This window comes from Carcharhinus amblyrhynchos, chromosome 28 (genome assembly GCF_965287045.1).
Source record: "Carcharhinus amblyrhynchos chromosome 28, sCarAmb.v2.hapA, whole genome shotgun sequence".
Classification (NCBI taxonomy): domain Eukaryota; kingdom Metazoa; phylum Chordata; class Chondrichthyes; order Carcharhiniformes; family Carcharhinidae; genus Carcharhinus; species Carcharhinus amblyrhynchos.
The window spans coordinates 32493228-32518776 of record NC_137351.1 but is presented as its reverse complement, the minus strand read 5'-3'; the positions used below and the strand labels follow the sequence as shown (position 1 = coordinate 32518776).

The following is a 25549-nucleotide window of genomic DNA, read 5'->3' as shown; positions in this document are numbered from 1 at the left end:
TATAGTTATAAAAACTCTTGCTGTCCTTTTTTGTATTAAGCGCTAGCCCAGCTTCATAGTTTATCCTACTCTTCTTTATCAACTTCCAGGGCCTGATAATCTACATCCCAGAGTACTTAAGGAAGTGGCCCTAGAAATAGTGAATGCATTGGTTGCCATCTTCCTAGAGTCTGGAACAGCTCCTATAGGTTGGAGGAGAGCTAATGTAACCCCACTATTTAAAAGGGAGGTCGAGAAAACGGAATTATAGACCAACGTGATGTATACAGTGGGAAAAATGCTAGAGTCCATTATAAAAGATTTAGTAGCAGAGCAAAAAAACAGTGACAAGATGGGACAAAGTCAGCATGGATTTACAAAAGATAAGTCATGTTTGACAAGTTACTGGAATTCTTTGAGGATGTGATTAATAGAGTTGATGAGGGGAAGCCAGTGGATGTGTCTGATTTGGATTTTCAAAAGGCTTTTGACAAAGCTCCACAAACATTAGCATGTAAAATTAAAGTGCATGGGATTGGAGGTAGTGTTTTGAAATGATTAGAAAACTGGGTTGGCAGACAGGAAACAGAGTTGGAATAAATGGGTCTTTCTCCAAGTGGTAGGCAGTGACTAGTGGGGTGCTGCAGAGATCAGTGCTAGGACCCCAGTTGTTTACAATGTATGTTAATAATTTAGATGAGGGAACTAAATCCCCAGATTTAGAACATAGAGCAATACAGCACAGTACAGGCCCTTCGGCCCTCAATGTTGTGCCGATCTATGTCCAGACCCAAGATCAAGCTATCCCACTCCCTATAATTCTGGTGTGCTCCTTGTGCCTATCCAGTGTCCTAAAGTGTCCAACTTCGCGATCACAGCAGGCAGTGTATTCCACACTCCAGCCACTCTTGGGTTGGGGTGTAGAATACACTCTTGCAGATGATGCAAAGCTGGTTGGGAGAGTGAGCTGTAAGGAAGATGCAGAGATGCTTTGGTGTGATTTGGACAAGTTGAGTGAGTGGGCAAATGCTTCGCAAATGCAGTATCATGTGAATAAATTTGAGGTTATCTCCTTTGGTAGCAAAAACAGAAGGGCAGATTATTATCTGAAGGGCTATAGATTGAGAGGAGAATGTGCAATGAGTCTTGGGTGTCCTTGTACACCAGTCACTGAAAGTAAACATGCAGGTAAAGCATGCGATAAAGAAGGCAAATGGAGTGTTGGACTTCATAAAGGGAGGATCTGACTGCCGGAGCAGGGGTATCTTATGGCAGTTATAAGGACCTTAGTAAGATCACACCTGGAATATTATGAGCAATTTTGGTGGTCTTAACTGAAGAAGTGTGTTCTTGCTATGGATGCAGTGCAGTGAAGGTTTACCAGACCGATTGCTGGGATGGTGGGGCTACTTATTAGGAGGTTATGAGTTGGTTAGAATTATATTTGCTAGAGTTTAGAAAAATGAGGGAAGATCTCATAGAAACCCATAAAATTCTAACAGGACTAGACAGGATGTCGTAGGCAGGATGTTCCCCATGACAGGGGAGTCTAGAACTAGGGAACACAGCCTGAGGATATGGAGTAGACTATTTAGGACTAAGATGAGGAGAAATTTCTTCATCCAGAGAGTGGTGTGCCTGTGAACACTCTACCACAGAAAGCAGTTGAGGCCAAAACATTGTATGTTTTCAAGAAGGGTATAGCTCTTGGGGCAAAAGAGGTCAAAGGATTTGCGGGGAAAGTGGGAACAGGTTACTGAGTTGGATGATTGTAATGAATGTTGAAATCTGGCTTGAAGGGCTGAATGGCCTACTCCTGCTTCTATTTTCTGTTTTTCCATGTAGAATGTTTTGAAGCTCGTGTTCTTTAGCAAGTTATGTTGGAGAATCAGCTTATTTAAGAAATTTACTCTGGCTGTTTGTAATATAAAGTGTCTTAATCTTAGTAACATACACAAATTCATCAGTTCAATTTCTTTATGAAAATTGGCAGTCGTCTTTCCTGACATTACAATGGTTGCTGTGCTTTAGATATCCTTCATTATCTAGAAAGCAGTGTGGGCCATTCTGAGGTTGTGAAGGAGCCATATAAATGCAAGGTCTTTCTATCAAAATAATGTAAATGAAGGGCGTTTATTTAGTGACAATGTTGGTGTCCTTGCTCCAAATTTGATTTTTTTTCTAAGAATGATGATTTGTGAAAATACACAAAATGAAATGAACTCTGGTGACCTCTGCTTTTTCTCGCCCATTTTGTGTTGAGCATACCTGGTACAGAAATTCAAAATAGGCCTATTCTTCTGATCAACCTCTGGGTACATCTTTTCATAATATAAATTCAAAATAACATTTCAGTTTTCTTTGGAATCGGCCACACACATTTCCTCTTTTTTTTTCCGTCAGGAGCTAGTATAGTAAATAGCCGCTTTGCAGTACAAACCATTAGTATTACTAAAAAGAGAGACATGCTGTCAAAACTTCTTTGTCCTGCACTGAGCAGGACTGATGTAAGAATGCCAGAGTTCAAGGGGAACCGCAACTTGGTAAAGTTAAGGTTTATTTATTAGTCACAAGTAAGGCTTACATTAACACTGCAATGATTGTTGTGCCATGGAGAATGTGCCAGGGAACTATTGATCCCACGTGCTTTTTCATTTAAAAGAGAAGTTGCTGTGCCTGGGCATGTCCCTTTTGCCTGCAGAGAACAGATCTCTGTGTATGAACGTATGTAGCTATAAGCAAGCATAAATGAACCACAGTTGAAAAGCCTAAAATGGTTGTTAGTGTAATTCTTAACACATTGTAGATGTTCAGCAAGACCACATGTAATATTAGACATTATGTTCTGAGATTTGTAAGTATAGTCAGTATTCAGTAAGATATCATGGAGAAGAAGATCCCTGTGACATGAAGATTTGTACTACTCTGGTAGTAAGAGACAACTTGTCTCACTTAGGATTCTCAACCAATTCTGACCTAAAAGGTAAGGACTCATTCTCTTTAATCAAGTCAGAGAGTATATTAAGTATCATAAAGAAATACAAAGTTAATAATTGACAGTGGCAATAGATATGCAGTGAGGCTCTGCTCTGACAGTTTCTTCTTCCGAGCTCCCTGGGGGAAGCAGTCTTTTTCCCTCACTTCTGTTCCTGACTTCTGTTGACCACAGTCTGATTGCCAACAATGTCTCTTAGCCCCTCTCTTTCTGCACCTTGCCATGCCATTTCAGGCCATTGATTTTCCTGGCTAATATGATTGGATCAGTTTGACATCATTGGTAGTCCATGGACTCCCTACATCCCAATACCCTTGCAGGTGTTTCCTGTTTTTCCAAAGGCTCTAAGATTCACGTTTCAGTTAATAGTTCAACAACTTCCTATTCTACAGTGTCACGTTCACCTTTTCCTCTATTTTCTGCAAGCAAATGCTAAAGTCTTAAGGGAGCCATCATATCTGTTCCATTGTTATCACACAAAGGTTTTCAACAAAGCGTAATTGTTTCAAAAACACTTGCATAATAAAACAAGTATTAACTCAAAATTCAATACATCAGTGCACATGTTGAGTTAATTTGATTAGTTTAACTGTTTTATCTATCACAAGCATAAACTATATTATAGTCTGCTGCGCCTGCAATGCCCTGCTGCATAACTTCCTCATGGTGTACCACATGTGGTTTTATACATATATGTTCCAACATTGACAAATTAGCAGTTTTCAGTGAAGCCATCATACTTAGTAGCCCAATCCTGATATTAAGTTTTCTTAATAATGTAGCCAGATTATTATAGTAGATAACCCATAAAAAAATTGAACCCAACAACTCTGCTTATTGAAGATAGCCAAAGGGACTTGTTGTTTGATATGCTTTGTCAGCTGTTGGGGTGTACAGCTCGTGTACTTGGCAATGTATCAGTACTGAAATTCATATATCACATTATTTATTTATGCATTAGGCAGAAGGTCTTTTGGGCTTGACGGCAGTATCATGTTAGTGGAAAATACCATTTATATTGCTACTGCATAATAGTGGTGTGAAGCTGCTAGCTTCAGCTGTTGCCCAGTTTTTCAGAACCCTTGCTTTTCTAGAGTAATTTGAGGTAAACGGTACGCTTTTCAGGCCTGAAAGTGGCAGTCATGGACTCATTTGTTAGTGTGTGATAGACAGCGAGTGATGCTCTGATCCATTGTCCAGCATGGTATCAGGCCTACACAGTGAGCAAATAGCCCAGTTCACATGATTGCCAATAACTGCAGAAAGCTATAGGAATCCTAACACGTATGTTGAGCAGTGAAAGTAGGCTTGTGCTGGAGAGTAGTAGAGAATCCATTAACAGATTTCTCAACTGCCACTCTGAGGAAAGGGAATTTGTTAAACCGCAAGGTGATTTTGAGCACTTGATAAGGTGCATTAAGGCATGTAAGGAAATTCAAATATAGTAAATGTATCATATCCGTAACAGAAATAATGCAAGAGATAAGAAGTTATAGAACATAGAACATAGAACATTACAGCGCAGAACAGGCCCTTCGGCCCACGATGTTGCGCCGACCAGTTACAAAAACAATGACCCACTAGCCTATACCAATCCCTTTTCGTCCATAAACCTATCCAGAGATCTCTTAAACGCCCCCAAACTAGACGCATCTACAACTGCAGCAGGCAGGGCATTCCAATCCCTCACCACCCGCTGGGTAAAGAACCTACCCCTGACATCCGTCCTGTAGCTACCCCCCCTTAATTTAAAGTCATGCCCCCTCGTGCTACCTTTCTCCATCCGAGGAAAAAGGCTATCACTATCCACCCTATCTAAACCCCTAATCATCTTATATGTTTCAATAAGATCCCCTCTTAGCCGCCTTCTTCCCAACGAAAACAACCCTAGATCCCTCAGTCTCTCCTCATAGGACCTCCCCACCATACCAGGCAACATCCTAGTAAACCTCCTCTGCACCCTCTCCAACGCCTCCACATCCTTCTTGTAATGCGGGGACCAGAACTGCACACAGTACTCCAAGTGCGGCCGCACTAGAGTAGTGTACAGTTGCAACATTACACTGCGACTCCTAAATTCAATCCCCCTACCAATAAACGCCAAGACACCGTACGCCTTCTTGACAACCTTATCTACTTGATTCCCAACTTTCAGGGATCTATGTACACACACACCTAGATCCCTCTGTTCATCCACACTATTCAAAGTCCTCCCGTTAGCCCTATACTCGACACATCTGTTGCTCCTACCAAAGTGAATTACCTCACACTTCTCCGCATTAAATTCCATCCGCCACCTCTCGGCCCAGCTCTGCAACCTATCTAAGTCTCCCTGCAGACTATGACACCCTTCCTCACAATCTACCACACCTCCAACTTTGGTGTCATCAGCAAATTTACTAATCCACCCAACTATACCCTCATCCAGATCATTAATAAAAATTACAAACAACAGTGGCCCCAAAACAGATCCCTGAGGCACACCACTCGTAACTGCACTCCATGATGAATATTTACCATCCACCACCACCCTCTGTCTCCTATCTGATAGCCAATTCCTGATCCAACTTCCTAGATTACCCACAATCCCATACATCTGCATTTTCTGCAGAAGCCTACCATGGTGAACCTTATCGAACGCCTTACTAAAATCCATATATACCACGTCAACTGCCTTACCCCCATCCACCTCTTTGGTCACCTTCTCAAAAAACTCAATAAGGTTAGTAAGGCAACCTGAAGACAGTTATAACTGCAACCTGAAGACAGTTGTTCTATTTAATGGATGATATGAGTAGAGTTGGGCCTTTTTCTCTGCATCTGAGTCAAACTGATCAGTTCTGTATAAAATGAAGCATTGTTGCAAATGAGGGTGGCATTATTAAATAATTTTAAAAATGGAATGCCATAATTGTAAGTGCTGTGAGCCTGCTTTGATTTGATGCCTGGCTCAGATTATTACTGGCTAATATTAATTTGTAATGCATGACCTTCAGAATTAGTACTGGTAATATTAGATTGGTTAAATTACCATAATTGAACCATTCAGGTAGCCTTTACTCGCAAGCAGTATTTAAGGAGTATTCTGTTTTTGGAAAATCTACTGTTTTTCCAAAATAGAGCATAAGACCAAATCTCTCGTTTTCTGTTTTCTCATTTAATGGAAATGTGAGCACTTGCTGCAGTTGTTAATGGCAGCTGTTAAACATTAATAAGTCTTCTGTTCCCTAAAACTATTCAGCATTATACCAATCCTTTATTCTGTGTATAATAACTGTTGTAAATTGTCATTTTTCAGTCATCGAGCTTGTTGTTTTGTGATGTCTCATGACACTTTTTACATTGGTCAACTTTTAGATCCTTGCATCAAGGGCTGAAGTTCTGTTGTTGATGTCTGTTTCTGTCCAGATTCCATAGACAGGCAAATTTGACAAAAGCCATATGTTTTGTTCATTTTTAGACATCAGTGTAGGAAGATTTATTAAAATCTAAAGACAATAGAAGCAAAATTTAGAGAATGGAGCCTGTTTCTCATACTGTATAAAATTGTAATAATAATCATGTACAGGAGGATGAATTCAGGTCTGGTCAAAGTGGAGATAAAAGAAATAAATTGAATTTAGACTTTACAGTACTAGTAGAGATGGAACATTGTTATCAGAATATCACATCTATCAGTAAAAGCAGATAATGTTAACTTCTGTTTCCACCTCTACTTCATACGGTTTCCTCCCACAGTCTGAAAGATGTGCTAGTTCGGTTCATTGGCCATGCTAAATTCTCCTTTAGTGTACCCAAACAGGTGCTGGAGTGTGGTGCCTATGTGATTTTTACAGCAACTTCACTGCAGTGATAATGTAAGCTTACTTTTAACACTAATTAAAAAAAAATAAACTTTATAACTTTACCTGGAATCTTCCAAGGGTTCATCTGAGGCCTATCTGCTTTTACTGGTAGATGTGATATTCTGATAACAATGTTCCACCTCTAACCAGTGCTGTATAGTCAAAATTTAATTTATTTCTTTTGTCTTCACTTTGACTAGACCTAAATTCATCCTCCTGTACATGATTATTATTACATGTGGCTTCTTGCAACATTAGCAACAGCCATGAGGGCAATATTTGTATGTATACTGAAAAGTTCCAGCTCTATCGCTGTTGGCTTGTGACTGAATGTGTAATTGTTATAGTTCTTATTCATCCATCCATCCAATCTTGGGTGAGTTGTAACTAAACCTTAAATTGGAACCATCATCTTTGACTCTCAGCACAAGTTCCTTTCATTTGCCATCTACTCTTTTCCCAAAACGTTGGCTCAATTCTCCCCCCACAGATGCTGTCAGACCTGCTTGCTGAGATTTTCCCACATTTTCTGTTTTTGTTATAATTGTAAATAGTAAGTTGGTTATCATCCGTTCTACAGGATGACGTCATTACAAAAACCATTCATTAATATATTGCAGTGAAATTCACATGTTAAGTTAACAAATGGAGAAAGATACAGGAACTAGTGATAGATGGTTGATCTCATGAATCCATGTGATCTTCTCATATATTCCTTAGCGGGAAGACTGCGCATTGTTGAAAGACCAACATGAGCTAAGAATATGAAAAGATTGGGAATATTACAATATATGAAACTACAGTAGTCAGATAAAAGGTAGTCTTATAACCTGTAAAGGAGATTTTAGAGAGCTTTTTTTACACTGAATGATAAGCACATGGAAAACACTTCCAAATAGTGAAGGAAAAGCTCTGTAATCATTTAAAAAGCAGTTAGGTGCCAGGATGAAGGGACTATTTTTCCCAGATGGTTAAGGTCTAATGGATTGAGATATCTTATATCTATTGAAATTTCTTATGTCTATTGATCTTGTGGATCATATATCTGTTCTGAATCTAGTACAGTAATTTGTTCAGTAGGATAGATTACACGGGTAGATAGGTTTTTGGTAGGCAAGGGAATTAAGGGTTATGGGGAGAAAGCGGAAAAGTGGAACTGATCCACTTCAGATCAGCCATGATCTTATTGAATGGCTGGGCAGGCTCGAAGGGCTAGATGGCCTACTCCTGCTCCTATTTCTTATGTTCTTATTATGTTCAAACAACCTACATGCTTTTAGTTCCAGGATTGTTATTGAAATAGAGCAATTTTCAGCTTTGTTGGATTATTTCATGAGTTACATGAGGCCTCTACTTGCAATCTCAGAATTGGATTGGTATTGTTGAGGCTGGTCAGAGGGGTTGCAGCCTTTTTCAATCCCCTGCTTGCCTATGTATCTTATCAAATTTCACACAAACAGTTTTACATATTTTATTCTGCCTTCCTTCTGTCATCCTCCAGGAATAAAATGAGCAGATTCTTTCCACATTTGTTGTTCTATCCAACTTTTGCCTGTGGCAGCATCTCTCAGCGGCTAACTGAACTTCGTACTATTCAGTGGTATTAAATTTAGGTGACGTGGATTGAGTAGTCGCTTGTATACATGCTGCTGAGTGATTGAAACATTGAAAAGGCTTGGAAACTCCTATACATACACCCCTTTAAAGTTGTATTAAACAGGAAAAATATTTTAAGTTCTTTACAATCTTTTAATTATTGATTAGCATTAACTTCTGTAGGTGATTGATGCAAGATTTTTTCTTTTCAGTGGACGATTTTAGCTTCTTAAGCCTGTTCGTTTGCTGCAAAAGTAAATCTATGTTATGTCCAGGCCTGGATCTTAATTGGTATTCTATTATTTTTTTTGGAGTGTGTTCACTACTGGTTTGAAAATGCAGCAATCAGTATTTGCACAGCAAGGCTCCACAAGTAGCAAATGTGATGATTGGCCAGATTGCCTATCTTTAGTAGAGTTGCTTGAGGGCAGGGGGGGACTGTTGGACTAGACACCAAAATAATTCCTTGCTCCCCTTCAGATATAGTCATGAGATCTTTCACATTCAGCAGAGCAGGTAGATAGGGCCTTGATTTGCAATCTCCTCTGAAATATAAACACCTTCAATAATAAAATGTTTCTTCAGCTCTGCTTTGAAGTGCCAGTCTAAGTTTTATGTGCTGAAGTCCACAATGAATTTTGCTGCATAGCTTCTTGCATATAGCTGAGAGTTACCATTGAGCCAGTTGATGCAGCTTGATTTGATTTCTATTTGATTTACTTAAGCACTTTTTCTACTGTTTTCAACACTGCTTGATGTGTGCTGGAGGTCTTGACCCTTCATCTCCAATGAAGAAACAAAATCAAACTGTGAAAGTGGGCTTTTATTTGGTAGTTATGAATTGTTAATAGTTTTGGTTGTTGATTTGTCATCTGAATCTCTTCTAACATTGACACCTAGGTGCTCAACTAGGCTTCACCAGTTGAATTAAGGACGGCTCAGTATAGCTTCGCACTCTTTGAGCAGGGTAAGTTCACAACTAAATATAGTTATCAAATAGTGTATTGTAAGCATCTGCAAATCTGTTGCAGCTTCCCTACACTAAACCCACAAACCTAGTTTACCAGAAAAAATAAAAAATATTGTTAGAATAAATAGACTGAAAGAGAACTGGTGAGTTTCTTCATGCCAAGGTTTTCTATCCTGACGTAGGATAGGCCCCGCCCATGTTGGGCAGGACCAGTTTGGGATTCCCACCACCCCCCATCCCCATCATCAGCAGTTTGGGATGGGGAAGCTCATGAGCCCACACGCTGCAGTCTCGAACATGGCGGCTCCATTGTGGAGGTGGACATTTCAGGCTCCACGCTTTTCAATTGTGGTGGGCTGACTTCTGGATATCACATGGTTCACAACAGCTCAGAGGTGTCATGAACCATGTGGAAACTATGTTCTGTAGTCAGGAACTTTTTGATAGGCAAGTTTAAAAAGTGTTGCCAACGTCACATAATGAAATATTGTAAGATAAGGTATATGTGTTTAATATAGTAATTAATGATTGGGCTTTGATATTAACTGGTAAGTGGTCATTAAAGTGACCAGAATTTTGATAATGGAGAAGTCTTTAAATGCATTAATGATTAGAGTACATTATCCACTGGATAAAGTGCCTGTCTGCATTGAACAATATTGAAATTCAGACTTGACTGCGTCAGTTGTCTCCTGTGCTTTAATGTTTTAATTTAACTTCAGATCAGCCATCTGTTTCACTGCTTCAAAGCTTTGACAGATGGCTGAACTTTTGGCTAATTCAAATGAGTCAGTATATTCATCCCTGGCAGTGTTATTGACACAGTTATACAATAGAATCACATTATCAATGCTTAGGTGAGCTCCAATCCCACCAATTAATTCAACTTAGTAGGATTTATTGATCAGTTCTCAAGAAGATTGCATTCGGTAGTTTTGACAGTTTGATGATCTCTTCATTAGATAAATAAGCTTTTTGAATGATTTTGTTTATCTTGACAGACTTATGAGGTTTTAATAGGATTATGATTTTTCCAAGTACATTTTGAAGTACTGTTAGTTTATTTTGACAGCTTGATGAGCATCTCAAAGACTTCCCAGTGTTACTACAGGGCTTGTAAGTTCTGTACATGGTGGATACTAGGTGAGGGAGTATGGAAGGGTTATTTATAGGGATAAGGATGCAAGGAGGAAATAAAAGGGATTCAAATCAGAAGGGTTAAGAAGGATTAGGGGACAGTAGTGGGATAAAGGTTAGGGGGCTTTGCATTCATCTGCCAAACTGGGCTGATGTTCCAGCAAATGGAGGTAGGCCTTTTTACTTCACATCTGCCCACCACCATTTCTTCCTTGGGCCTGCTTCTGAAGGTGGCAGACTCTATTCCTCTCCACCTACACGTCTATGAAGATAACACGACTTGTCATTGATGGGCCGGAGGTGATGTCAATGTTAGTGTATGAACTGACTCCCAATTCCACCCAAGATAAAAACATAACTCCTCATATCCAAGTGAGAAGTTCAACATGTTATCCAGGTTAAAGACTCATTAGGTGAGTGATGACTTTTTTAACCTGGATAAAGTATTGGACTTTAACCTGTTGTTGTGAGACTTTTTAGTGTATCCACCCCAGTCCAATGCTGGCATTTCCACATCATATTTACTCAATGACCGGCAGATTCGTATTGGTTAAACTATGTCTATCGACGAAAGTCATGTCTCACAAATTTGATTGAGTTTTTTGAAGCGGTAACCAAGAAGGTAGATGAGAGCAGTGCAGTTGATGTTGTCTACGTGGACTTTAGCAAGGCCATTGACAAGGTCCAGCATGGTAGGTTGTTGCATAAGATTAAATCTCACGCGATCCAGGATGAGGTAGCTAATTGGATACAAAACTGACTTTGATTTGATTTATTATTGTCACATGTATTAACATACAGTGAAAAGTATTGTTTCTTGTGTGCTATACAGACAAAACATGCCGTTCATAGAGAAGGAAGTGAGAGAGTGCAGAATGTAGTGTTACAGTCTTAGCTAGGGTATAGAGAAAAATCAGCTTAATGCAAGGTAAGTCCATTCAAAAGTCTGACAGCAGCAGGGGAGAAGCTGTTCTTGAGTTGGAATGTTACCTCAGACTTTTGTATCTTTTTCGCAAAGGAAGAAGGTGGAAGAGAGAATGTTCGGGGTGTGTGCTGTCCTTAATTATGCTGGCTGCTTTGCCAAGGCAGCGGAAAATATAGACAGAGTCAATGGATGGGAGGCTGGTTTGCGTGATGGATTGGGCTACATTCGCAGTGACAAAAGACGGAGTGTGATTATAGAGGGTTGTTTTTCAAACTGGAGAACTGTGAACAGCGGTGTGCCTCGGGGATTGGTGCTGAGTCCACTGTTATTTGTCATTTATATTAATGATTTGGATGAGAATTTAGGAGGCATGGTTAGTAAGTTTGCAGTTGGTAGCAAGATTGGTGGCATAGTGGACAGTGAAAAAGGTTATCTAGGATTACTCCGGGATCTTGATCAATTGGGCCAGTGGGCTGATGAATGGCAGATGGCATTTAATTTAGATAAATGCAAAATGATGTATTTTGAAAGATCAAACCTGGACATGATTTACTCAGTGAATGATAATGCATTGGGGAAAGCTATAGAACAAAGAAAGAGCAGCATTGACTGGTATGAAGTTACATTATCTGTATGGTAGATACAAGCTAAACTCACGGCTGACAATTGTCTTGCCCATTCCAGTCAAGCGCCTCTTATTAATGTGCCAATAGTTACTGCCGATCAATCCCTGACATTGAAGATGAGCCATCTAGTGTGGGGTCATCTTCCTTCATGTTTTAATTGTGTCCTTTCCAACATTTACTTTCCCACTTTAGCTTGGCATCATCAGCCATCTTTTGATATGTTATTCTGTCTCTTCATCTGAGTCATTAATTTAAAAAGATTAATTTGTGGGACATGGGCATCACTGTCTGGCCAGCATTTATTGCTCATCCCTTGTTGCCCTTCTTCAGAGGTCAGCTGAGTGTCAACTTCATGTTACAATGTTAGCAAGTGTGAGGTTATCCACTGGCAGAAATAATAGTAGGAGAGATTTCTATTTAAAAGGTGAAAAGCTGCAGCATGCTACGGTGCAGAGGGACCTGGGTGTCCTTGTGCATGAGTCGCAAAAACCCAGTCTGCAGGTGCAGCAGGTGATCAAGAAGGCAAATGGTATGCTGGCCTTTATAGCGAGGGGGATAGAATATAAAAGCAACTGTACAGGGCACTGGTGAGGCCGCAGCTGGAGTACTGTGTGCAGTTTTGGTCGCCGCACTTGCGCAAGGATATTTTGGCCTTGGAGGGAGTGCAGAGGAGGTTCACTAGGCTGATACCGGAGATGAGGGGGTTGGACTATGAAGACAGACTAAATAGACTGGGTCTGTACTCACTGGAGTTTAGAAGGATGAGGGGGGATCTTATAGAGACGTATAAGATGATGAAAGGGATGGATAGAGGTAGAGAGATTCTTCCCGCTTAGAAAGGATAGCAGGACTGGAGGGCACAGCCTCAAGATAAGTGGGTGGGGGTGGGGGGCAGTTTAGATCAGAGTTGAGGAGGAACTTCTTCACTCAAAGGGTGGTGAATCTCTGGAATTCTCTGCCCGTTGAAGTGGTGGAGGCCACCTCGTTAAATATATTTAAGTCAGGGGTAGATAGGTTTTTGACAGACAAGGGAATTAAGGGTTATGGGGAGAGAGCAAGAAAGTGGAACTGATCCACTTCAGATCAGCCGTGATCTTATTGAATGGCGGGGCAGGCTCGAGGGGCTCGATGGCCTACTCCTGCTCCTATTTCTTATGTTCTTATGTTCATTGCTGTGCCTCTGGTGTCAAATGTAAGCCAGCACAAGTAAGGGAGGCAGACTTCCTCCCCCAAAGGACATTTGGTGAACCAAATGGATTGTTCCAACAATTGACAATGGTTTCATGGTTATCAGATTCTTAATTCCAGATATTTTTTATTGAATTCAAATTCCAGTTTCTGCCATGGCAGGATTCAAACCTAAGAACGTTAGCTGAGTTTCTACATTAATAGTCTAACGATAATACCACTAGGCCATCAGCTCCCCACCAGTTATAAATAGCTGAGGCCCCAACACTGATTTTTGCGGCACTCCACAATTCACTGCCTGCCAACTTGAAAAAACACACTTACACCCACACTGTGCTTTCTGTCTGTTAACTAATCCTCTATCCATGCGAAAATATTATCCCCCACCTCAAAGGGCCCTTACCTTCCCTATGCACTTTTGTGTGGCACCTTATTAAATCCAGGTATATTATATCTATTGGCTTCCCTTCATCTACACTATTAGTTATATCCTCAAAAATCTCTAATAATTTGTCAAACAAGATTTCCCTTCAGTAAAACTGAGGTTTTTTTTTCAATGGAATGCATTTTTGTTGAACTGCTTTGTTAAATATTTCCCAGTGTTCATTTACCTCCATACTTTTTAGTCTGTTATCCAATTTACTTTCTTCAGTTCTCCCTTCTTACCTATTAATTGACTTTGCTTAAGTTTAAGATTCTTGTTTGCAATTGAATAATGTCACTTTCAAACTTGGCGTTCAGTGATATCACTAATTCCCGGAGGATCTTTTACTGCGATATTACTAATTAACCCTGCTTCGTTACACAATGCTGGATCTAATATAGCCTTGTCGCTTGTCGGTTCCCCAACCATGAAAGGAAGTGCTTGATGTTTATGCTCAGACAGCTGGTAGATTATCTGCACACCAATAAATTTTGCAACATTTGTTGGAATTTGGTGAATGCTCTGAGAAAGCTGGATGAGGCTTCAAGAAACTGTCACGACAGCATTCTCTAAACTTATCTTCAAGACCACACTTTGTGGTCCCATTTAATTCAAAAATTAAGCCCCCCCACCCCTTACCCTGCAACAACTATTACATTTCCTTTTTCTGGTTTAATGCTCTGTCTAAACGAATAACTACTCTCACCAGTGTTTTCTGACGCTTGTAATTGCATCCGTGGTGAGCTTGACCTTGTGAGGCCAGATGCACTCTCACTATTGTCCTTACATCATCTTTTAAAGTCAGGATGACCCATCCTCCTTTGCTATTCTATCTGCCTTTCCAAACTATTATGTATTGCAGAATATTTATTTCCCATCCATAATCATCTTTTACCTGTTTTTATTGGCAATTAAATCTAAATCATTTATCACTATTTGTGCCACTAGTTTCTCTACCTTCTTGCAGATGTTACATGCATTAAGGTGAAGAAACTTTACTTTCAATTTTTTTTTACTACTTTTACCTGCAAAGTCCTGTCTGTGTGGAGTTTGCACATTCTCCTTGTGTCGGCGTGGGTTTCCTCCGGGTGCTCCGGTTTCCTCCCACAATCCAAAGATGTGCGGGTTAGATTGATTAGCCATGCTAAAAATTGCCCCTTAGAGTCGTGAGATGCGTAGGTTAGAGGGATTAGCAGGTAAATGTGTAGGAATACAAAGGTAGGGCCTGGCTGGGTTTATGGTCAGTACAGACTTGATGGCCTGAATGGCCTCCCTCTGCACTGTATGGTTTCTATAATTCTAAATTAATTCCTTCTTTCTAAATTTACAATCTTTGTTAAACTCTCTGTCTCTTCCTGTCCTACTCTGCTTGTCTTTACCCACATTTTTATATTGTTTTGATGTCTCAACGTTTCTCATTGAATTCTTAAATCTTCCTTCACCCAAATTAATTTCTCCCCCCCACCCCCCTGGGGAAAAAAGCACTTTAAAGCCCTGCCTGCCCACAGCCCAAGCTGTGCAATTGACCAGGACACTGTTCCTGTCTGGATCAAATGAAGTCCTTCCCAATGGATTAACTCACTATCCCTCAGTTTTGCTCCCAAAAATACATACGGCAAACACACCTGGCTGTCCCATTGTATCGGGCAGTGGGACCCTGTGTGCGAACCCCCCACTTCATATTCCCCCGCAGTCACAAGGAAGTGTCTTTAACCCGGACAATGCAACCTTCTGAGCACACTGTCAGAGGTGCAGAGAGTAGTTTCTATTCCCCTGACTATACTGTCTCCTATCACTACCACATTCCTCATTGCTCCACCCATTTGAATGGCCATGGTCAGTCTGCTCATCTGCCCTGCAGTCCTCTTTATTCATTCATAGCAAGCACTTCAGACCTTTCATAAATGTCAGGGACCAAAGCTCCTTTATTATTATCAGTATACTTGATCAATAGTCAGGGACGGGAGGTTGTGGCTGTGAGTCACGTAGGTATGAGGACCGTTGACCAATTCAAGTTCTGCCTAATCTAAGGAGTGTGACTGCTTCCTGGAACAAAGTTTACAGATAATTCCCCTTTCCTCTTGCCCTGCAATGTCCACAATTCAGACTCCAGCTCAGCAGCCCAGTGCCTGGACCACAGGCACTGTAGATCCAGGATTACAATGCATTCCACAGATTCCTACGTGCCGCAGGCTTGATTTTGTGCAATTCTGAATGCTTTAGAGTGAAGCATGTCTTTTCCATTTGTACAAAATTGTGGCCAGTGATGGCAGTCCTGCGTGAACTAAGTAATATTGTTGTCCAGGACTTAGCTGATAAAATGATAAAAGATCCCTTTGGTGGGGAAGAATTTTTCAAATCCTAATGCTGCATTTTGACAGACGGTTCTGTAATTTTCAGTTGTCATTTTTGACAACAGTAGTGGAAAATACTGAAAGGAAATATAATTATCTCATTGTCTGCCAATCTGGAGAGTGTTAACATTTGGCTGCTTGAATGCTTCAGCGGCAGCTTTCACTTCAAAAGTAAAAACATCCTTGTAACTACTGTTCTTTGATGTATAATTCATTTTTAATATGTATTGTAGATAGCTGTGTAAAATCGATTTTGTGACTTTCGTGACTTTTGGCCTAAATTAACTTAATTTTTCATGTACATTGTTTAATGGTTGACCCAAATTTTTCACGTATCAAACAGTGTTGTGATTAATGATTACTGACCTGTAATTACTCCTGATCATTACTTTAAAGACACCGTTACAGACAAGTACCTGTAGATTTTCCCTCTGCCAATTCTAGTGGCAATCTCCCAGCCGATCAAGCATGATGATTTCAAGAAAGAAAGGCACCCAGCTAAATTTAAACTGGAGACAAAAAAAGGTAGAATGGGTTAATGAGCATCCGCATAATGATTATGTTATCATCTGCAGAGCCAATGGACTCTATGCCCTCAGAAAAGCAATGATGGGTGATGTTTCAGAATTCAAGGCCAATACCAGGTGATGCACAAGATTCACAAAAAGGCACAATTTAGTATTCCATCAGAAAACAAAGCTTTTTCACAGTGTCTGTCATCTGAATGTGACAACAAAATAATCAATTTCCACTCTTTTGTCAACCCATTTTGAAAGAAGAGTATTATGGATTGGCTTGTGTTGGAAATATGGATGAAACACCAATGAACTTCTAAATGCCAACAAACAAAACCATTGCCAAGATTGGTGAAAAAACCATCCTAAAAGACGCCTGGCCATGGAGTTCCATCTTGTATAATGGATGGCACAAAATTAAAAGCTGATAGCGATATTCAAGTACAAAATTGCCCCAAATAGAAATTTCAGAAAGACTGTTGTCCATGTTCATCAGAAAGCCTAGATGGTTGCAAGGAATGGATCAAAGTCTGGAATTTGAGACCAGGAGGACAATACAAAGAAAAATGTTAGTTCATCTGGGACGTGTTCAAATCCCATCTTGTCAATGTTAACTGTGATTTGAGATCGGCCATCACTGCTGTGGAAGTTATTCAGGCAATCTTGTTGTTCAACCCTTGACCTTGGATTGTAATATCTTGGCTTTGATCCCAGTATTGTCAAAGAAATAATTTAAAGTTATTTAAAAATAATTTTATTTTGTACTGCTTTAATGATTTGTTTTTTTAAAAGTCTGTCATCAGGGAGAACTCCTACTTAGTATAGTGGTTAGCACTGATGCCTCACAGTGCCAGGGATCCAGTTCAGTTCAGGTTTTGGGTGACGGCCTGTGTGGAGTTTGCACATTGATTAGCCATGATAAGTGTAAAGAGCCAAAAGAGTTAACGTTTTATTTATGGATAAATAATAACCTGCACGGAGGCAGACAATTTCTCTACATTAAATTCAAATCTATCAAAAACAAGAGCCATCTCTTCAAATTTATACAATTTCACTCAGCTTTTCTTGTGTGGAAAACAATACTCCTTAGCAACAAAACACACACTGAAAATGTATTGAAATCCATAGAAATCACCCTTCTCTTTGTCTTCAGCAATAAAACCCCATCCCAATCTGCTTCGTAAATCACGTCATCATGTGGATTCAATCATGTCAGCACAGTGTTATACTGACTAGCACTGCTGCCTCATAGCACCACAGACCCAGGTTCAATTCAGGCCATGGGTGACTGCCTGTGTGGAGTTTGCACGTCGATTAACCGTGGTAAATGCCATGGTAAATGCGTGGGGTATGGAGATAAAGTGGAAGGGGAGGGCCTGAGTGGGATGCACTTTCGGAGAGTTGGTGCAGACTTGATGGACTGGAACCAAAAGAGAAATTGCTGGAAAATCTCAGCAGGTCTGGCAGCATCTATAAGGAGAGAAAAGAACTGACGTTTCGCATCCAGATGACCCTTTATCAAAGCTAAAAGGCATTGAAAGTGGGAGATATTTTTACTGCAAGTGAGGGAACGAAAGCTGAGTCATAACCACAGAAACCAGGGGAAAAGACTGCTAATGACTGTCCACAGAGAGAATAAAGGGTATGAATGGCCAAACGGCAAAGAAGCTAAAACGAAGATATGGGTAAGGGTGGATGGTGCAGGGGAATGGGACAGAAGTAAAATTTAGAAAAGGGGAAGCAAAGGGGGAGAGTCCACCTTGTTGTCTAACGAGGGGCTTGCACATGGTGGGTCGTGCGTGGGCTGCTTTTGGATGTTTCGAGAGTGGCCTAGTACTTCGCGTCGTTGTGTGTGCTTAAAACTGGACCAGCAGATGGGCACCAGAACAGCTCAGTGGCTGTCACTGCTAGCTGTGCAGATACATGGATTTGGGCCAGTGCCTGGAGTTTGCGCATTCTCCCTGTGGTTGCATGGGTTTCCTCCGGGTGCTCCGGTTTCCTCCCACACCCCAAAGATGTGCTCTTAGGCTGATTGGTGTAACAAATTGTCCCTAAATTATTCTCCCCTGAATCTAGTTTCCAATGGGGGTACCATACGCATACACACAGGTCAAGGTAGGTGTAGGAAAGTGCTTTGTTAAGATGGCGGCGCGAGCTCGTTGGGCCGAGGGGCCTGTTTCCCATGCTGTGTTGTTCTTTGTTCTTTAATAAAGAAATAAAAGATCGAGAACAGTGAAAAAATAAATAAAACAGAATGAAAACAAAGGAGTCAAGATGGGATAGAGAAAATCATTTGAAGTTGTTGGATTTGAGGTTGAAACCGGAAGTGCCTAGCCAGAAGATAAGATGCTGTTCCTACAGGTTGCGTTGAGCTTCATTGGAACATTGCAGCAAGCCAAGGATAGACGTATGGGCATGGGAGCAGGATCGTGAATTAAAATGAAAAGCAACTGGAAGGTCAGGATCCTGACTGCGCACAGACTGAAGGTGCTCAGCGAAGCAATCACCCAATTTAGCTTTAAATTGAGGGGTGATAATTATAAGACGGATGTCAGAGGTAGGTTCTTTACTGAGGGATAGTAAGGGCGTGGAATGCCCTGCCTGCAGCAGTTGTGGACTTGCCAACTTTAAGGGCATTCAAATGGTCATTGGATAGCATATGGATAATATTGGAATAGTTTAGGTTAGAGGGCCATTAGATTGGTTCCACTGGTCGGCGCAACATCGAGGGTCAAAGGGCCTGTACTGCGCTGTTTTGTTCAATGTTCTAATTTATGGTTGGTCTCTCCGATATAGAGGAGACCACATTGCGAGCAGTGAATTCAATACACCAAATTGAAAGAAGTGCAAGTGAAACGCTGTTTAACCTGGAATAAATGTTTTGGACCTTGGATAGTGAGCATAAAAGAAATAAAAGGACAGGTGTTACACCTTTTGCGATTGCATGGGAATGTGCCGTGAGTGATGGGAGAAGTTTTGATTTGATTTATTATTATCACATGTTTTAACATACAGTGAAAAGTATTGTTTTGTGTGCACTATACAGACAAAACATACCGTTCATAGAGAAGGAACTGAGAGAGTGCAGAATGTAGTGTTACAGTCAAAGCTAGGATGTAGAGACAGATCAACTTAATGCAGGGTAAGTCCATTCAGAAGTCTTGACAGCTCAGAGATGAAGCTGTTCTTGAGTTGGTTGGTACATGACCTCGGACTTGTATCTTTTTCCCGAAGGAAGAAAGTGGAAGAGAGAATACCAAGGGTGCGTGAGGTCCTTAATTATGCTGGCTGCTTTGCCGAGGCAGTTGGAACTGTAGCGAGTCAATGGATGGGAGGCTGGTTTGGTGATGGATTGGGCTACATTCATGACCCTTTGTAGTTCCTTGGAGTCTTGGGCAGAGCAGGAGACATGCCAAGCTGTGACACAACCAAAAAGAATGCTTTCTATAATGCATCTGTAAAAGTTGGTGAGAGTCGTAGCTAACGTGCCAAATTTCCTTAGTCTTCTGAAAAAGTAGAGATATTGGTGGGCTTTCTTAATTATAATGTCAGCATGGGGAGACCAGGACAGGTTGTTAGTGATCTGGACACCTAAAAATGTGGTGTTAGGTATAGTGGAGGAGTGGACTAGGTTATCCCGGAGGGAATGGTCTCTGCGGAATGCTGACAGAGGGGGTGAAGGGAAGATGTGTTTGGTGGTGGCATCACGCTGGAGTTGGCGAAAATGGGGGAGGATTATGCTTTGCATGCGGAGGCTGGTGGGGTGAAATGTGAGAACAAGGGGGTCTCTATCCTTGTTCTGGAAGGGAGGGGAGGGGGTGAGGGCCATGGCACAGGAGATGAACTGCACGTTGTTGAGGGGCCTGTCGACAACTATAGATAGGAATCCACAGTTGAGGAAAAAGGAGCACGTCTTAGAAGAACCACTTTGGAAAGTGGCATCATCGGAACAAATGCGACGGAGGCAAAGGAGCTGAGAGAAAGGGATGGAGTCCTTACAGGATGTTGGGTGTGAAGAGCTGTAGTCCAGGTAGCTGTGGGAGTCTGGGCTTGTATGGATATTGATAGATAGTCTGTTGCTGGAAATGGAGACAAAAAGGCCAAGGAAGGGAAGGGAAGTGCCTGAGATGGACCAGGTGAAGGCGATGGAGGAGTGGAAACTGGAAGCAAAGTTGATGAATTTTTCGAGGCCTGGACAGGAGCATGAAGCAGCACCAAAATAATCATTGATGTACTGGTAAAGGAGTTGTGGGAGGGGACCAGTTGGGCTTGGACCAAGAAATGTTCCACATACTCCATAAAAAGACAAGCATAGAGAGAAAGTGGCATGAGTTAAAGGAGAAGTTGAGAGATAGAACAAGTTCAGCCTGGCAGAGAATGGTGGTAGATGGGAATTGTTCAGTCCACTTTTCAAGAAAGAAGTGAAGAGCCCACAGGCAGTCCTGGTGTGGAATATAGAGAGATTGCACACCCATGGTGAATAGGCGGTTAGGGCCTGCGAACTGGAAGCTATTAATATGACACAGGGCATCAGAGAGTCCTGGATGTATGTTGGGAGGGAATGGACCGGAGAGTGAGGATGGAATCAAGGTAAGAGGAAAAAAGTTCAGTGGAGCAGGCGCATGCTGACACAATGGGCCTATCAGGATAGTCCTTTTTGTGGATTTTGGGAAGTAGGTAGAAGCAGACTAACCGCGGTTGGGAGACTGAGGTTGAAAGCTATGAGGGGAAGGCATTGAAGGAAACGATGTCAGTGACAGTGTTGGAGATAGTGGCTTGGTGTTCAGTGGTGTGGTCATAGTCCAGGAGAGGTAGGAGGAAGTATCTAAGAGTTGGCGCTCTGTCTCTGCGAGGTAACCTGAAACCAAAAGAGAAAATGCTGGAAAATCTCAGTGGGTCAGCCGGATGTCCTCTTTAGCACTGTAGGGATTCTATGGTTCTGTGGTCATGATCGGTCATATTATTCCACAAATAATCATCTAATGTGCCATCAAATGCATTGGCTGTCCCAAATTTCTCTCCATGCATAGGCAAATTAATCACGTCACTTGCCGTACTATATTGTATACACTTGTGTAAAAGTAGAATTTTTAAAAGCAATTTTTAAGTCTGAAGTCAGATGGTCAACTTTTGCATGGATAATATTTTTGAGGTATCACCATTCCACAAGCAACTACGCTTTGTACTGTTGAATGCATTTGATATTCCACACATTTTAAATTATTTCTGGAGATTGGGATGGCACGAACAGTCTCTGATAGTCCACAGCTCTGCGATAGGGAAAGGATGGATTTCACACTCTCTAAAATGTTCCCCAAGTAAAAATCAACCCTTCCCTCAACCTTTTTGACTAGGACTTTAGTCCTGGAAACCCAACTCTTCCACGTGTATGTATGATAATTATATTGAGGGAATTTATCAGAAATAGGCTGGGATATTCTGAGTGTACAGGGCAGAGACGGACAAGAGTTTCAAAAGTACGTTCAGAAAAATTTCTACAGTGCGCTTCCAGCCTAATAAGAAAGGAGACTTTATTAAAATTGGAATGAGGTAGGCCAATAACTTTAAAAAAATTGATCAAGTGTTAAGAGAATATTTAGAGGACAGTGATGGAGAAGTACAAAGAACAATACAGAATAAGAATAATTAATTGGAGAAAGCCAACTTCAGTGGGATAAGAATGGGTCTGGACCGAATAAATATGAGTCAAAGGTTGGCAGAAAAATGGTAAATGAATAAAAGCACACAATTGAGCCCAATCAGCAGCAAGCATGGGAGAGACACAGCCTGTGATTGGAGGGGCAGCCCTTTGCGCATTCTTTCACCTCCACATATGGGAGTGACTTTTCCTTAATTTGTCATCCTCATCATTGATTTTCCACAGACTTTTTGGGGACTTTTGAGGTGAATTTGTCCTTTGCCCGTGTTTTTTGAACTCCGGTACCCTCCACCATTATTTAATAAATTTTCTTGCACCTTCATGTTTGTTAAATCGATTATATCCAAGTACGTTTAAGTACAGGTTGCTGAGAATCAGTTACTGGAACAACACAAAAGAAGGATATACAGTCCATCAAGATTAAGCAAACTCTTTCGCAGAGTTATTTGGATTGTTCCATTTTCAGTTCTTCCTCAGAGACCTGAAAAAACCCGGGTTCAAATGTTTATCCAATTCCCTTATTAAATCTTCATATGCTGTTTTGGGCAGTACATTCCAAATCATCTAAATTAATTTTCTTCATTTGACCTCTGTATTTTTGGCTAACTATCTTAAGTATGTGCCCTCTGATTACTAACCCTTGTGCTACTGCTGCTGAATTATCTGCATGGTGTTGATTCAACTCATTGTACTTTATCTTGAGGAAGGTTCATAATGAGGTTCAAATAGGTGATGCTGTGTTCATGATTGTCGCCGTTGTCGTATAACTCTATGATGATCAGAAGCTTGAAAGGATCACTTTGGAATGTGTGGCACAGTGTTGGTTCATTGCTGATTGTGCGTTTGTGCTTATCCACTTAGGATCAGTTCTTAGGCTGGAATGGAAAGATTCTGCAATGAATGTTCAGCTGTAAAGAAGGACTTGCATTAATCTTGTGCCTTTTACAAAGTGACTTTACTACTTCTGAAGCGTTGTAATGTGGCAGCCAATTTGTGTACAGTGTTGAGATAAATAATAGATACTGGGATAACTTTCCTGTTCTTTGATTAGTTCCATTAAAGCTTTTTGCACCTGAATGGACTAATTAGACCTCATTTAATGTTTAATTCTCAGGGTGACATCTCTGATGATGCAACCCTTCATCAGTGATATCAATTTAGATTATGTGCTCATGTATCTGGAGTGGAATTTGAGCCCACAATCTTCCCATCCAAGTGACTTTTAAGACTGGGCTGAGAGTGATATTTTCACTCTGAGCACCAGCCACCTTTTTATAAATTGATAATTAGCCAAAATTAACTTGCAAATTTAAGCTGGCAATATTAAATGTTTTTCACAATTAATGTACAATGATGAATTCTTCTATACTTCTTTTCTACCTCCTTCATGGCACAGTGGTTAGCACTTCTGCCTCACAGCACCAGGGACCCAAATTTGAATCCTGACCTGGGGTGAGTGTCTGTGTGGAGTCTGCACATTCTCCGTGTGTCTGTCTGGGTTTCCTCAGAGTGCTCCGGTTTCCTCCCACAATCTGAAAGATATGCTGGTTAGGTGCATTGGCCGTGCTGAATTCTCCCTCAGTGTAAACGGACAGGCGCTGGAATGTGGCAACTAGGAGATTTTCATAGTAACTTCATTGCAGTGTTAATGCAAGACTATTTGTGACTAATAAATAAACTTTAATAGTTGGAAACTTTTTAAATCAAGTTTAATTGCCAACTTTTTGAGGAGGCGATTAAACCATTGATTTGAAAAAAAACCTAAATAACGTTGGAGTTTAATTGGAGTATAAATATACCAGTTGTAGCGTCCTTTTACCCAGGGCACACTATTTCAATTCCAGTGCTTGCTGCAAGAATTTGACAATTAACAAAAATGTGCTACTTTTGTTTGTATTGTATCATACTGAGAGAGTTAGTTTGGATCACAAATTTGAATTTGCATTACTCAAATCCTGTTTCAGATGTTGGGATAGATTTAGATCACAGAAAGCAGCTGTTTTCATATGGATGTCTGATTTGATTTGCATCAAACTCCAGTTTCTTTTAAGTGAGAGAGCGCAGCTGTTCTGTGTTCAGTGATTTGCTGAAACATTAATCCCTTGGTTTTGTCTAATTTAAGATGGTGCCTTAAGCTGAAAAATGGTTGATGAGAGAGGCTGACCACTGCATCGTACAGTAGATGTTTGCTCTGCATCTTCCCAAACAACTACAGTATCATTATTTAAATTTGGGACACTTATCAACAGTCACATGTTGTTGAAATTTTCTGGCCATTTCCACCATCCCTAATTTGCCTGATTATAGGTTGGATGTTATTGTAGAATGTTTGTAACTAGAAAGCTTAGCATTTTTATGGAATGGTGATGGATAGTAAACAGCATTGTTAAATTCTTGTCAACAGTTTTGTCATGGTGAGCATACTCATATAGCATAAATGCTGCTCGTCATTTACCTGTTGGTTTTGTCCATACAGGTATATGCTTAGTTATTGTTTCACTGATTTTCTTAATTTTCCTCTTCGTAAATTACCCAATTTATTTGAAACTACAATTGTTGGATGAACAAATGTGCTCAAAACTTGTACACTATTATTCTACAACTTAATTTTAATACCTTGAAATAAGGAATTTGGGGAGATTACCACTTGTAATGTCTTGGATGAGTAGTCCGAGGCCCAGGTTAATGGCAGCTAGTGGAATTTGAATTCCATTCATAAAAATCTAGAATTGAAATAGCGACCGTGAAATTATCATCAATTGTTGTAAAACGCATCTCGTTCACTAACATTCTTTCAGGAAAGAAATCTGTCATCTTTTCCTGGTCTGGCCTACATGTGACTCTGCTTCCACAGCAATGTGGTTGACTCTCAACTGCCTCTTAAATGGCACATCAAGGCACTCAATTCAAGGGCAGTTAGGGATGGGCAATAAATGCTGGTCTTGCCAGTAGTGCCACATCCCATAGTTTTTTTTAAAAAATGACTTTGCTGGCCTACTTTATCCGCATTCCGATTTTGTACAGTAATGAAACAGTTGCACTCAAAGTAACAAGCTGATTAGATTGATGAAAGGAGTATTTCTTGAGCAATGATACCTTTCTTGTAGGTATTCCTGTCTGTATATATCAAATTTCTGAGGATTGTTTGATGAAATGGAGAGGCCTTGTCTACATAAGGTTCTGTATTAGTCTTGGGTGGCATGATCGATTCTGACCATTGTTTCCCTGTACTCGCAATGTTAGAACCATGTTTAAAGAAGTCCTTATGAGTACTGACTTGATCTCGATACAGACCTGAACTTAAAATGGGCTTACTTTCTTCCTTTGACTTAAGTT

At 40.6% G+C, this 25549-nt stretch overlaps 1 protein-coding gene across 2 annotated transcripts in view; it reads left to right on the top strand.

Annotated features, from left to right (window-relative positions):
• The window catches only part of abhd17c (abhydrolase domain containing 17C, depalmitoylase), a 90362-nt gene that overhangs the window by 31231 nt on the left and 33582 nt on the right, over positions 1-25549 (top strand). The window contains exon 2 of one of the 2 annotated variants that reach the window (XM_080214219.1): positions 9316-9382. The exons of the other annotated variant lie outside the window; for it this stretch is intronic. Coding sequence (XP_080070345.1) covers positions 9316-9346 — 31 coding nt within the window. The 3' untranslated portion in view covers positions 9347-9382. The remainder of the gene's footprint in view (positions 1-9315; positions 9383-25549) is intronic. 2 annotated transcript variants of the gene reach the window in all.